This window comes from Pristiophorus japonicus, chromosome 8, assembly GCF_044704955.1.
Source record: "Pristiophorus japonicus isolate sPriJap1 chromosome 8, sPriJap1.hap1, whole genome shotgun sequence".
NCBI lineage: Eukaryota > Metazoa > Chordata > Chondrichthyes > Pristiophoridae > Pristiophorus > Pristiophorus japonicus.
The window spans coordinates 240,679,086-240,691,909 of record NC_091984.1 but is presented as its reverse complement, the minus strand read 5'-3'; the positions used below and the strand labels follow the sequence as shown (position 1 = coordinate 240,691,909).

The following is a 12,824-nucleotide window of genomic DNA, read 5'->3' as shown; positions in this document are numbered from 1 at the left end:
GAGGCTGAACGGGCCCGGCCGACGAAAAGAAGTTGGGCCAAAGACTTCAGATGGGCCCCGCCGAAGGAAGAGGGAATGGACCGGACCTGGGGGTGGGGGGGGGGAAGAGGGAGAGAGAGCGGATGGCAGCGGAGCGGGAGCTGGGGGCGGCGGCAGCAGGCAGCGGAGCGGGAGCTTGGGGGGGAGCGGATGGCAGCAGAGCGGGAGCTGGGGGGGGGGGTGGGCAGCGGCAGACAGCGGAACGGGAGTTGGGGGTGGTGGGGGCATGAGAGAGCCAGAGGGAGTGTCAGCTGAACCGGGGGGCGGGGGGGAGCCAGAGCCACAGCCAGAGCTGGAGGAGGAAGGTGCAGTCTGATTGAGGGTGAGGAAGAAGTGTCTCAAACGAGCGTACTATGCTTAAACAAAGGGGACTACAGTGGGATGAAGGCAGAGTTGGCTAAAGTAGACTGGAAACACAGACTAAATGGTGGCACAATTGAGGAACAGTGGAGGACTTTTAAGGAGCTCTTTCATAGTGCGCAACAAAAATATATTCCAGTGAAAAAGAAGGGCGGTAAAAGAAGGGATAACCAGCCTGGATAACCAAGGAACTAAGGGAGAGTATCAAATTAAAAACCAATGCGTATAAGGTGGCCAAGGTTAGTGGGAAACTAGAAGATTAGCAAAGAATGACTAAAAAAGCAATAAAGAAAGGAAAGATAGATTACGAAATAAACTTGCGCAAAACATAAAAACAGATAGTAAAAGCTTTTACAGATATATAAAACGGAAAAGAGTGACGAAAGTAAATGTTGGTCCCTTAAGAAGATGAGAAGGGGGATTTAATAATGGGAAATGTGGAAATGGCTGAGACCTTAAACAATTATTTTGCTTCGGTCTTCACAGTGGAGGACACAAAAACCATGCCAAAAATTGCTGGTCACAGGAATGTGGGAAGGGAGGACCTTGAGACAATTACTATCACTAGGGGGGTAGTGCTGGACAGGCTAATGGGACTCAAGGTAGACAAGTCCCCTGGACCTGATGAAATGCATTCCAGGGTATTAAAAGAGATGGTGGAAGTTATAGCAGATGCATTCGTTATAATCTACCAAAACTCTCTGGACTCTGGGGGGCTACCAGCGGATTGGAAAGCAGCTAATGTAACGCCTCTGCTTAAAAAAAGGGGGCAGACAAAAGGCAGGGAACTATAGGCCGGTTAGTTTAACATCTGTAGTGGGGAAAATGCTTGAAGCTATCATTAAGGAAGAAATAGCGGGACATCTAGATAGGAATAGTGCAATCAAGCAGACGCAACATAGATTCATGAAGGGGAAATCATGTTAACTAATTTACTGGAATTCTTTGAGGATATAACGAGCATGGTGGATCGAGGTGTACCGATGGATCTGATGTATTTAGATTTCCAAAAGGCATTCGATAAGGTGCCACACAAAAGGTTACAGCAGAAGATAAAAGTACGCGGAGTCAGAGGAAATGTATTAGCATGGAAAGAGAATTGGCTGGCTAACAGAAAGCAGAGAGTCGGGATAAATGGGTCCTTTTCGGGTTGGAAATCGGTGGTTAGTGGTGTGCCACAGGGATCGGTGCTGGGACCACAACTGTTTACAATATACATAGATGACCTGGAAGAGGGGACAGAGTGTAGTGTAACAAAATTTGAAGAGGACACAAAGATTAGTGGGAAAGCGGATTGTGTAGAGGACACAGAGAGGCTGCAAAGAGATTTGGATAGGTTAAGCGAATGGGTTAAGGTTTGGCAGATGGAATACAATGTCGGAAAGTGTGAGGTCATCCACCTTGGGGGGGGGGAAAAAACCAGTAAAAGGGAATATTATTTGAATGGGGAGAAATTACAACATGCTGCGGTGCAGAGGGACCTGGGGGTCCTTGTGCATGAATCCCAAAAAGTTAGTTTGCAGGTGCAGCAGGTAATCAGGAAGGCGAATGGAATGTTGGCCTTCATTGTGAGAGGGATGGAGTACAAAAGCAGGGAAGTTCTGCTGCAACTGTACAGGATATTGGTGAGGCCTGGAGTACTGCGTGCAGTTTTGGTCACCTTACTTAAGGAAGGATATACTAGCTTTGGAGGGGGTACAGAGACGATTCACTAGGCTGATTCCGGAGATGAGGGGGTTACCTTATGATGATAGATTGAGTAGACTGGGTCTTTACTCGTTGGAGTTCAGAAGGATGAGGGGTGATCTTATAGAAACATTTAAAATAATGAAAGGGATAGACAAGATAGAGGCAGAGAGGTTGTTTCCACTGGTCGGGGAGACGAGAACTAGGGGGCACAGCCTCAAAATACGGGGGAGCCAAATTAAAACCGAGATGTGAAGGAATTTTTTCTCCCAGAGGGTTGTGTATCTGTGGAATTCTCTGCCCAAGGAAGCAGTTGAGGCTAGCTCATTGAATGTATTCAAATCACAGATAGATAAATTTTTAACCAATAAGGGAATTGAGGGTTACGGGGGGCGGGCGGGTAAGTGGAGCTGAGTCCACGGCCAGATCAGCCATGATCTTGTTGAATGGCGGAGCAGGCTCGAGGGGCTAGATGCCTACTCCTGTTCCTAATTCTTATGTTCTTATGATCTTCGGCGCCCCAGTGAGCCCATTCAGCCAGGGCTAGGGGAGGAGTGCTTCGGGCCCCTCCCACACATTTTCGGGCGCCTGGAGCTACTGTACATGCGTGCACACTGTTGCGCATGTGCAGAGGTCCCGGCACTGATTTTAGCGCAGGGACCTGGCTCCGCCCCGCAAAGCTCGTGCTGCGCCACGCTGAGGGCCTGGATCGACCTGAGAGAGTGGAGAATACCGAGGTAAGTTTTCGCCTCGGTTTTGAGCGCGGAAATCAGGCGTGGGTCGCGTGCTGCGCCGTTCTAGGCGCGGCCCGAAACTTGACCCCTATGTGTCTTTATTTTCTTTATAAAGCAGAATTTTCTAAATTTAAGAGTAATTAATGTTTTTGAAAGTGCTTTGTGCAGTTTCTGCAGTCCTGAGCTGGCATGTTTGCGCTGGTGTGCAGGTGAATGGCGAGAATGAATAGATTTTTACCATAAGCTAACTGCACAGATGGTGGTGTAGAAAACTGATGACGAAGGATGTTGGAAATCACAAATATAATCTTTTTTACACGTAGCTTAATTTAGTGTCTAATCTTTCACTGCAGATTGAAGCTGCATTAAGTCGCATTCCTGGTTCTACAGGTCGGATGACTCTGCAAGCAAGGCTTGAAAAGGTATGATGTAATCTGGTTTGAAGAATGTGTTTTATTGTAATGTAGCTATAGTTCAGTGAAAGTTTTTTTTACAGTATCTTTTTCTTTTGAATTTCAGAGGTGGGGGTGTGGGTGGCAGAAGGCTAGCAAAAATGCATAAGGTGGAGACTACATCACACAACATAAAGTAAACAACGTTACAACATAACAAATTTAAGTACAATGGTCAAACAGCTGAACCGAGATTAACCTCATCACTGATAACTTTGAAAGTTCATATAAACTAAGACAAGGGACTCAATTTTGCAGGTCATTTGCGCTGTTTTTTTGGCACACGCTGTTTTTTCTGGCGTATTTATTTTTTTCCAAAGTTTCCCCCTGCGATCTGCGCCGGCGTAACTGAGTTAGTTATGATTTTTCCAGCCGAGCCCCAAGCCCCTATGTCCGGGGACGGGGCCGATTCTGCCGGCCAAAGCTACGACCCTCCAGCCCTGCTTGAAGACATTCGGTGGTGGCGTGTGAGTAAGAAAAAAAATGAAAACTTCTGAAATCAAAAAAACTTCCATTTACTACGTTGACAGGTTTAAAAAAAAGTTGAACTTTATTATTGATTTTTAAAGTGTTTTTGACTCCCTCAAAACTCTTCAATTAAAAACAATTGGCATCTTTCAGCGCCGATTTGTCAATGTGTGCTGCTTTCTGCTAACTCAGCAGAAGGTTTCTCGGGAGTGGCTAGTCGCAGTTTGGCCAAAACATTTTCCTCCTAGGACAGTGATAAAAATCAATAATAAAGTTCAACTTTTTTTAAACTGTCAACGTAGTAAATGGAAGTTTTTTAGATTGCAGAAGTTTTCATTTTTTTTCTTACTCACACGCCACCACCGAAGGGCTGAAGGGTTGTAACTTTGGCCGGCAGAATCAGCCCCGCGCCCAGACATAGGGGCTTGGGGCTCAGGTGGAAAACAAGCCCCGGGGGGGGGGGGGTTGCGGGTGAGGAGAGAGGGAGGTGCCAACCAATCGGAAGGCTTATGCACTAAGCCCGATCAGAAGGCTTTTGAAGACCACAATGAGTTGGACGGGGGTGGGGGAGGGGGGAGGAAAGAGCGGGAGGTGCCGATCGGAAGGCTTCCACACAGCCCGGGGAGCGACGTGCCGATCGGAAGGCTTCTGAAGACTGCAATGAGTTTGGGGGAGGAGGGAGGGGAGGCAATGTGGAGGGGCCGGCTTGGGGCTCTTCAGAAGCTGGTGTGGGGATTGGAGTGGGAGTGGCAGTTGATTCTGTCAATGGACACGGAGTCTGCGTGTTCCCTTATTGCACCAGCTAACTCCAACATGTCGTCCCTCATGCGCCCTGACAGTGTCTCAATGACCTGCAACATTCCCTCCCTCATGTTGAGCAAAACTGTTTCGACGACCTGTGACATTCCCTCCCTCATGTGCAGTGATAATATTTGCACCATCTCTGACATTCCCTCCTTGATGTTCACTTACAGCGCATCATCTACCTGTGACACTCCCTCCCTCATGGTCACTGACATGTTCCCATTTCTCGTGAGATTGCTGTTTCTTCTCCCGACAGTCCCGCTACCTCGTCACCCACCCCACTGATGGTGTCCAGGAGTGATCGCGTAAAGTCAATGCTCTCCCCACTCATTGCCATCATCTGAAACATATCTGTTACATCCTGCACCTCCGGAGAGCTCTCGTTCCTCTCCTCCCCACAGGTGTAGCTCACACCCCACCACTGGGACCCGCAGCCTCGGAAGGTGGGGCCCTGGGTGTGCCCTGCTGCACCCCACCACTGGGACCCGCAGCCTCGGAAGGTGGGGCCCTGGGTGTACCCTGCTGCACCACACCACTGGGACCCGCAGCCTCGGAAGGTGGGGCCTGGGTGTGCCCTGCTGCACCCCACCACTGGGACCCGCAGCCTCGGAAGGTGGGGCCCTGGGTATGCCCTGCTGCACCACACCACTGGGACCCGCAACCTCGGACATTCGGAAATCATGGAATGTCCCACCAGCACTCAAATCACTAGTCATGGAAATGGCTGTCATCGCAATGAGCTGCACCTCCTCCAAAGTCAGTAAAATAGTGGGGGCTTCATCCAGCTCCATCCCCTCCCCCTCACCCCTTGGTCTGGAGGGTTGGATTCGAAGATGTTATCCTGTTCAGGCTGGTCCTCATCTGAATTTTCTTCTACATCGTCAGGGTCGGCCTCAAGTTCTTCAAAATATAACAGAACAGACAAATGGTTAGCAGCAGAGGAGGGGGCAGGGGGGCATGAGTAGGCTCACACAGTGCAGGCCAGGCAGCAGGCTGATTTGAAGGACCACGATGAATGATAGCATATTGCATCAACCGAAGCTAGCTGACGGAGACATCCCCAGGAACCGAAGCAGGGCTAGCCCGCGCAGAACTTAACATTTAGCAAAGCCAGACTGTGGAATTTGCAGGACTTGCCCTCTCCCTCGAGTGTGGGCCCAGCTTGTGCAGCGGTGATTGCTTTTCTCTAGGCAGGACCCATCAAAGCAGCGACCCTCTCTTTTAAGGGTGTTAGTGGGTGCAGATTTGCCGGGCCTCCTCCTGTTCGGGTTCTTTCCCATTTGTTGTGTGCCACTTTCCTCTGCAAAGATGAAAACATAACTTTTTATAGAGGATGTCTTTCTGCTGGGTGGGACATATACAGTTGGTCACATTTACAATTGCATTGAATAAATGGAAATATTACTTACACTAACTACTTGACCAAGTTCCTGCCATTTCTTTTTACACTGGCCTCCAGATCTCGTGCTGGTCACCATTGCGCAGTAATCTTCTGCAACTTGGTTCCAGTGTTTCTTCATTTTTTTGGGTGGAACTTTTATGTGACCTCAGCTCCTGCCATCTGTTCTCAATCACAGTAACTAGTGCCAACACTTCATTCTACAAGAAATTTTTGGTCCTTGCACCGCGTTGCATCTTGTACTGCTGCAGTTCTGATTTTCCAATGCTCTCACACAGCAGTCCTTCTCACACACACAACTGGCTCTTTAAACATGGCTGATTGCCAACGCGGAGCTGTACTACACATGCGCGTCCATTGCAACGATGTCAAAAATGTAACTTTTTGTCGCGTATGCGCAGAAGGTGCGGCATCGTTTTTTCGGCGCAGACAGCAGGTTCTACCCCCTGATGTGACTGGACACGCTGCGCGGCGCCAAATTTGAATTACAGATCGGGGAAACTTTGGCCAAATATTTCTGGCACATTTCTGGCCTAGAAAAATGGGCGTAACTCTGGCAATACGCCAGAAAACGGACTTGGGCAAAATTGAGCCCATTGTATTGCAATGAGAATCTTAATGAAGTTGAGGAGAATCAGTGACGATCTATTCAGGCCCAATAACAGGAGGTGTGGTTGGGACCAGGATATCACTGAACTAACAACCCCAGAGTCATTAGTTCAAATCCCATCAAGTAGTGAAATTGAAATGTATAAATCTAGTAATTTGTAGGTTGTACCAGAAAAAAATGAAAGTTGCCAGATTGCTCATAAAAACCCAACTGATCCACTGATGACCTTCAGGGAAGGGAACCTGCCACCCTCTAATAGTTCTGCCCACACACGACTCCAGGCCTACATGCTGTGGTTGACTCCTAATGTCTGCTGAAATGACCTGGCAGTTATACAAGGCACCCCACCAACTACTTCAACTATGGATGGGCAATAAATGTGGCTTTCTCCATGTCGCCCACATCCCAGAAACAAATAATTAAAAAAAAATAGCAAACCATGGAATGTATACTAGGAATGGCCTTAACATCAGTCCACTAGAAGATAGAAATCCGAGGGAAATGGGCAGACAACAATATGGAGAGGGAGAAGGAAGGGGGCAGGTGCAGCTGGTGAAGAGTGTGGGCTGGTCGCTGTACAATGGGATGGAGAAGGAAGAATTACAAAGCTTTCTCTCCAGAACCATTCCACTCAGAACAGAACCAAGAACAGTGGATCGAGCACTGTCAGTAATCACAAGGAGAATGCATATGTCAGTAAATATTTAACCTGAGGTAGATATATCATTTTTGTACAGTACTTTTGGATCAAACATTTTCAAAAGCCTGTGACATTCTCAAAACATTTTCTGCATTTTCCAACTATCTAAATAATCCTTGGGAAAGATGCAGAAACGTAATGTCTGTTGTCTAAATTGCAGGGAAACTCAGCAAACTCTACTGTACATGAAAGATAGCTGTTTGTAGAAATCTATTTGCTTGAAAATGTAACTCGGTTGAGATAATTTGAAAGGCCTAAATCTGTCTGATCCCGATTGCCTGTCCCAGCGGAGTTAGGGAACTGATCATCCTCTCACCACGAACCACATCTTGTGTGTTTTCTCCCTATAGTCTTGCATGTGCTCAAAGTTCACATTATGCACTGGGCACTCCTATTATTCTGAACTGTGTTTTCACAGGAAGCTTTGGAAGATCGTTTGGAAAAGATCAATCGTGATCTAGGATCGATTCGTATGACGTTGAAGCGGTTTCATGTTTTACGAACTTCTGCCAATTTGTAAACTGTTTCCCATTCTTCATTTGACCAGATCATTACTTGCACTAAAACTACATTGTATGCACAATTATCACTAGCAGAAGGCGGGTTTATTTTGGATCATCTTGAGACTGAATGATGGCCTTAATATGTATGTCTATATTTTAGAGGTCACACTTGTGTATATATAAAGCAAAACATTCTGTGCCTTTTTTCGGAAATGTAGCTCATATCTCACAACTATTTTGTTATTAAAAATTGGAACCAAAACCCTTCAAAATATATTTTAATAATGTTTAGAGAGTGCACAATATCTGTACTTTTGTAAATGATATAGACCATATAGAAGTGGTTACTATTTGTTAAAACATGCATTAAGATGTAAAGTGTCTGTTATAATATATTTTGCAGACGTGGGATGTTTGTTTCTGAGAAATTTTTAATATTTTATATTTGAAGTTGAATACATTTTCTTGAACTAATTTTTTAAAAATTATATAAAAATGCAGTATTGAATAAACTGATAGGCCAGACTTGTTTAGTTGTTACAATGAAGTGTCTAAATTCAGTAAGGATATCTCTGAATGAAAAGCCACTTATTTAGTTTTTTTTTGGTAACTGCAACAAGTTTCATCGAGTCTATGAAAGTGGCGCCAGTAACGTTAACGGTGTGCACACCACTCAACCTCCAAGTTTCTTTATCATCACTGAACCATGTCAAGTTATTTTAGTTTGGCCAAAACTGTTTACAGAATATGTAAGACCATCAATTGTTGTATGGACAACTTATTAAAAATGTAATGCTGATACTGTAAAGACTAATTTATTGAGCTACAAGAAGCACAACTAGTGAATTGGAGCAGCACTCTTCTATACCCTGCCACATCCACTTGAGAATGATGGTGGATGAAGCATCCCTATAATAAACCGTGGTCGAGCACAGCATGTGGAGGTAAGAGATGAGGATCAAGTGTTTTCAGCCAGAAGGGCAGAGTGGATCCTACCTGGCCTCCTTCCGAGTTCTCCACTGTTGTAATGTCTAGTCAAGTTGGTTCACTCACGTGACATTCAGCAGCTAAGTGTACTGGGCACAGCCACGTCTGTGCTGAGGCCTGTGCACCAAGGACCAGATGCCTCTGTAGCCAAACTATTGCAGTGCAGCTATGACACTGGCAATATATCTGACAATGAGGAAAATTTCCTACGTCTGTCTTATACACAGAGAAACTGGATAAATCTAAACCAGCCAGTTATCTGCTCACCAACATTTCAGATTCTGTTACAACCACTCAGCTCTAGATCTCATCATAGCTTTAATCCAGACATGGATGAAAGAGCTGAATGTCAGTGTGAAGTTTCTGCATATAATGTTGGGAAGTGGCTTTATTGCCAGTTTGTGTTTTGATATCTTCATTTTATGGAGTCTGTGTTATAATCCTCCAATGTCTTTGAACGCACCACCTGGAGTATCACTAAGTCATAGGTCAGAAAGGTTCTAGTTTCTTTGTTTCGTCAGCTGGGGAAACACTGTCGGTACTTCAATCAGCCTTAGCACTAATGGGTTACCTTAGGAAAATCAGGATTTCCATTCTTGATCACTGTCCAGCGACCCATGTCAAAAAATGTGCAGCTCAGTTGAAGACTGGACCAGGTTGTCAGCCTTAGCTCAGGGGTTGTGGATTCAAGCCCTACTCCAGAGATGTGAGTGCATAATCCAGGATGACACTTCATTCAGTGCAGTACTGAGGGTGTCCTGCCTTTTGGATAAGATATCAAACTGAGGCCCCGTCTTCCTTTGCAGGTTGATGCAAAAGCTCCCTCAGAAGTATTTAAAGAGGAGCTGTGGAGTTCTCCTGGTGTCCTGATTAATATCCCTCAACCAATATCGCTAAAAACATGATCCGGCTGTTTATTTCATTGCTGTTTGTGGGAACATGCTGTGTGCAAATTGGCTGCCACGTTTCCTATATTACACCAATGACTAAACTTCATTGGTGCTTTGGGACTGCCCGAAGTTATGAAAGCGCTGTAAAAATGCAAGTGTTTTCTTTGGTTACGATGCGCAGCATGGTTGAATAACTGAGTTCTCACATGAAGAATGACCACTTATGTGAGGTGCTGGGCGCCTCTGGACTACCCCAGCAAAAGGAGGGGAGCAAACTGGCAAAACAAAATTAAAGGGCACGTCTGCTTCAACAGGTTGTGTTGCTTACATTAAGGAAGCTTTTTTTATGCATTCATAACATGTGAAATAAAAAGCTAATTAAAATGTAAAGTTTAAACCTATTTAGATGTAAAAATTATAAATTTAATTTGCAGTTGATAGCGATGTTACAATATCGAAGTTTTCAAGGCTGCAGGTTCCGGGAGCGAAATGCCTATCCCCACATTCCATGCTTTGTAGCTCACTATTTTGCAACATGCTTAAAAAAAACCTTTTAAATCTATTAAATTAGCATCTGAAAAGAGAAAAGAAAGATTAATGTTCTGAGAATTGACTATTTTTTCTTTCTGACATTGCCAGCCCTGCTGTGTATTTCTGTGTTTATGACAGATTTCCAGCACTGACAGAGTTATTTTTCATATCTCGTTCTCGGATCACTTTGATTTGTTTTTGTTTTCTGTTGTACAGAGTTTAAATATAAAACTTGTATATACACTAGCACAGACATAATAAAAGGAGCAGCTTGAAAGGGAAAAATTATCGGGCTATGGGGAAAGAGCAGGGGAGTGGGATTAATTGGACAGCTCTACCACAGGCCGAAAGGCTGAATAGCCTCCTTCGTGCTGTATCATTCTATGATTCGATGAACTTATTGAGCTGGTAAAAGTACAGTTGTTTTACTCAACCCTTGATGCCTGTGAGTCACCAACCTAAACCATGTGAATTAAACTCCATTTTACTCTATCATTGTGAGTTACCTCCCATTTTTCTCCTGAATCATTTTATTTGTTGTACAGTTGAACTCACTTATATGTAACTCTAATCTTTGTTGTATGCAGGTTTCTCTCAAAGACCTCACTGTCTTTACCAAAATTAACGTTTGCCCTTTTATGCACAAGTTTTATTCTGTTTTCCATCTGCCTATTATATATAACAAAGCAGTGACTACATTGTGTTTAAAAAGCAGGAATACAGAAGAACAATTATCTGTGTCTACCAGGCTAGAATAACTTCAGGACTAAGGTAGAACCCAGCCTCCTTGATACTACTTGAAGTACTTTTTAATTTTCTCCGGGCACAGAGAACATTTCATCTGAGTGATAATGGATTTTATTATTATAAAGACCTAACATACTTTCATTCTTTAGTATTTCATAGGTTCTACCCTTTCTTTAGTTACCCTATTAGAGACCATAAGGATAATCTTTGTGTGGAGGTGGAAGATGTTGGTATGGTTCTTAATGAATACTTTGCGTCTGTTTTCACAAAGGAAAGGGACAATGCAGATACTGCTATCGAGGAGGAGTGTGAAATTCTGGATGAAATAAACATAGTAAGAGAGGAGGTATTAAGGAGGTTTAGCAGCTTTGAAAGTGGATAAGTCCACAGGCCCGGATGAAATGCAGAGGCCTTGACCATCATTTTCCAGTCGTTTTTGGATTTGGGCATGGTGCTGGAGGACTGCTGATGTTGTAACCTTGTTTAAGAAGGTAGAAAGGGATAGGCCGAATAATGTCATCCTAACCTCAGTGGTGGGGAAATTAATGGAAAAAATCCTTAAAGACAGGATAAATCTACATTTGGAAAGGCAAGGATTAATTAGGGACAGTCAGCACGGATTTGTTGAGGGAAAATCGTATTTGACTAACCTGATTGAATTTTTTGAGGAGGTAACCAAGAGGGTTGATGAGGGTAGTGTGTACGATGTAGTGTATATGGACTTTAGCAAAGCTTTTGATAAGGTCCCACATGACAGGTCACAAAGGTAAAAGCCCATGGTATCCAGAGCAAAGTGGCACGTTGGATCCAAAATTGGCTTAGAGGTTGATGGATGTTTTTGTGACTGGAAGGATGTTTCCAGTGGGATTCCGCAGGGCTCAGTACTGGGTCCTTTGCTTTTTGTGGTATATATCAATGATTTAGATTTGAATATAAGAAGTTTGCAGATGACACTAAAATTGGCTGTGTGGTTGATAATGAAGAGGAAAGTCATGGACTGTAGGAGGATATCAATCTACTGATCAGGTGGGCAGAGCAGTGGCAAATGGAATTTAATTTAGAGAAATGCGAGGTGATGCACTTTGGGCGGGTTAATAAGGAAAGGGTATTCACATTAAGCGGTAGGCTACTTAATAGTGTAGATGAACAAAGAGACCTTTTGAGTGCTTGTCCACAGAACTCTTTTGGGAGGAAACTAAAACATTAAATCGTGGCCCCCCGATCTGGGGGACGCACCAAACATTTACAAGGCCCTTTTTTGGGGGGGGGTTTTGTGGGGTTTTTTTTGTTGGGCACTAAAATCATATTTTTTCCTCCAAGTGCCCCCTATAAAAGGGGAGGGGGACACTAAAAACACACACAACTCTTTTTTGGGAGAAAATTAAAACATGAAATCATTAAATCGTGTCCCCCCGATCTGGGGGGCGCACCAACATTTCTAAGGCCCTTTTTTTTGTGTTTTTTTTAAAGTTTTTTTTGGGGCACTAAAATCATATATTTTTCCTCCAAGTGCCCCCTATAAAAGGGGAGGGGGACACTAAAAACACACAGAACTCTGAAAGTAGCAGGCCAGGTGGTTAAGAAGGCATATGGAATGCTTGCCTTTATTGGCCGATCAAGAGCAGGGAGGTTATGCTTAAATTGTAAAATACTCTGGTCAGGCCACAGCTGGAATACTGTGGGCAGTTCTGGTCGCCCAATTATAGGAAGGGAGTGATTGCACTAGAAAGGGTGCAGAGGAGATTTACTAGGATGCTGCCTGGAATGGAGAATCTTAGCTATGAGGACAGATTAAATAGGCTGGATTTGTCCTCATTGGTTCAGAGGAGACCTCATTGAGGTGTACAAAATTTTGAGGAGCCTGGATATAGTGGATAGCAAGGGCCTATTTCCATTGGTGGAGGGGTATATTAC

General features: G+C 44.5%; 1 protein-coding gene across 3 annotated transcripts in view; it reads left to right on the top strand.

The window, feature by feature from the left end:
• Window positions 1-8,585, top strand: part of LOC139269089 (M-phase phosphoprotein 9) — an 87,658-nt gene extending 79,073 nt beyond the window's left edge. For 2 of the 3 annotated variants that reach the window (XM_070888167.1, XM_070888168.1), the window contains exons 22-23: window positions 3,173-3,241; window positions 7,671-8,585. In XM_070888167.1, the coding sequence (XP_070744268.1) occupies window positions 3,173-3,241; window positions 7,671-7,772 (171 nt within the window). In that variant the 3' untranslated portion in view covers window positions 7,773-8,585. The remainder of the gene's footprint in view (window positions 1-3,172; window positions 3,242-7,670) is intronic. The other variant, XM_070888166.1, reaches the window with a different exon arrangement.
• Window positions 8,586-12,824: the final 4,239 nt, after the last annotated feature.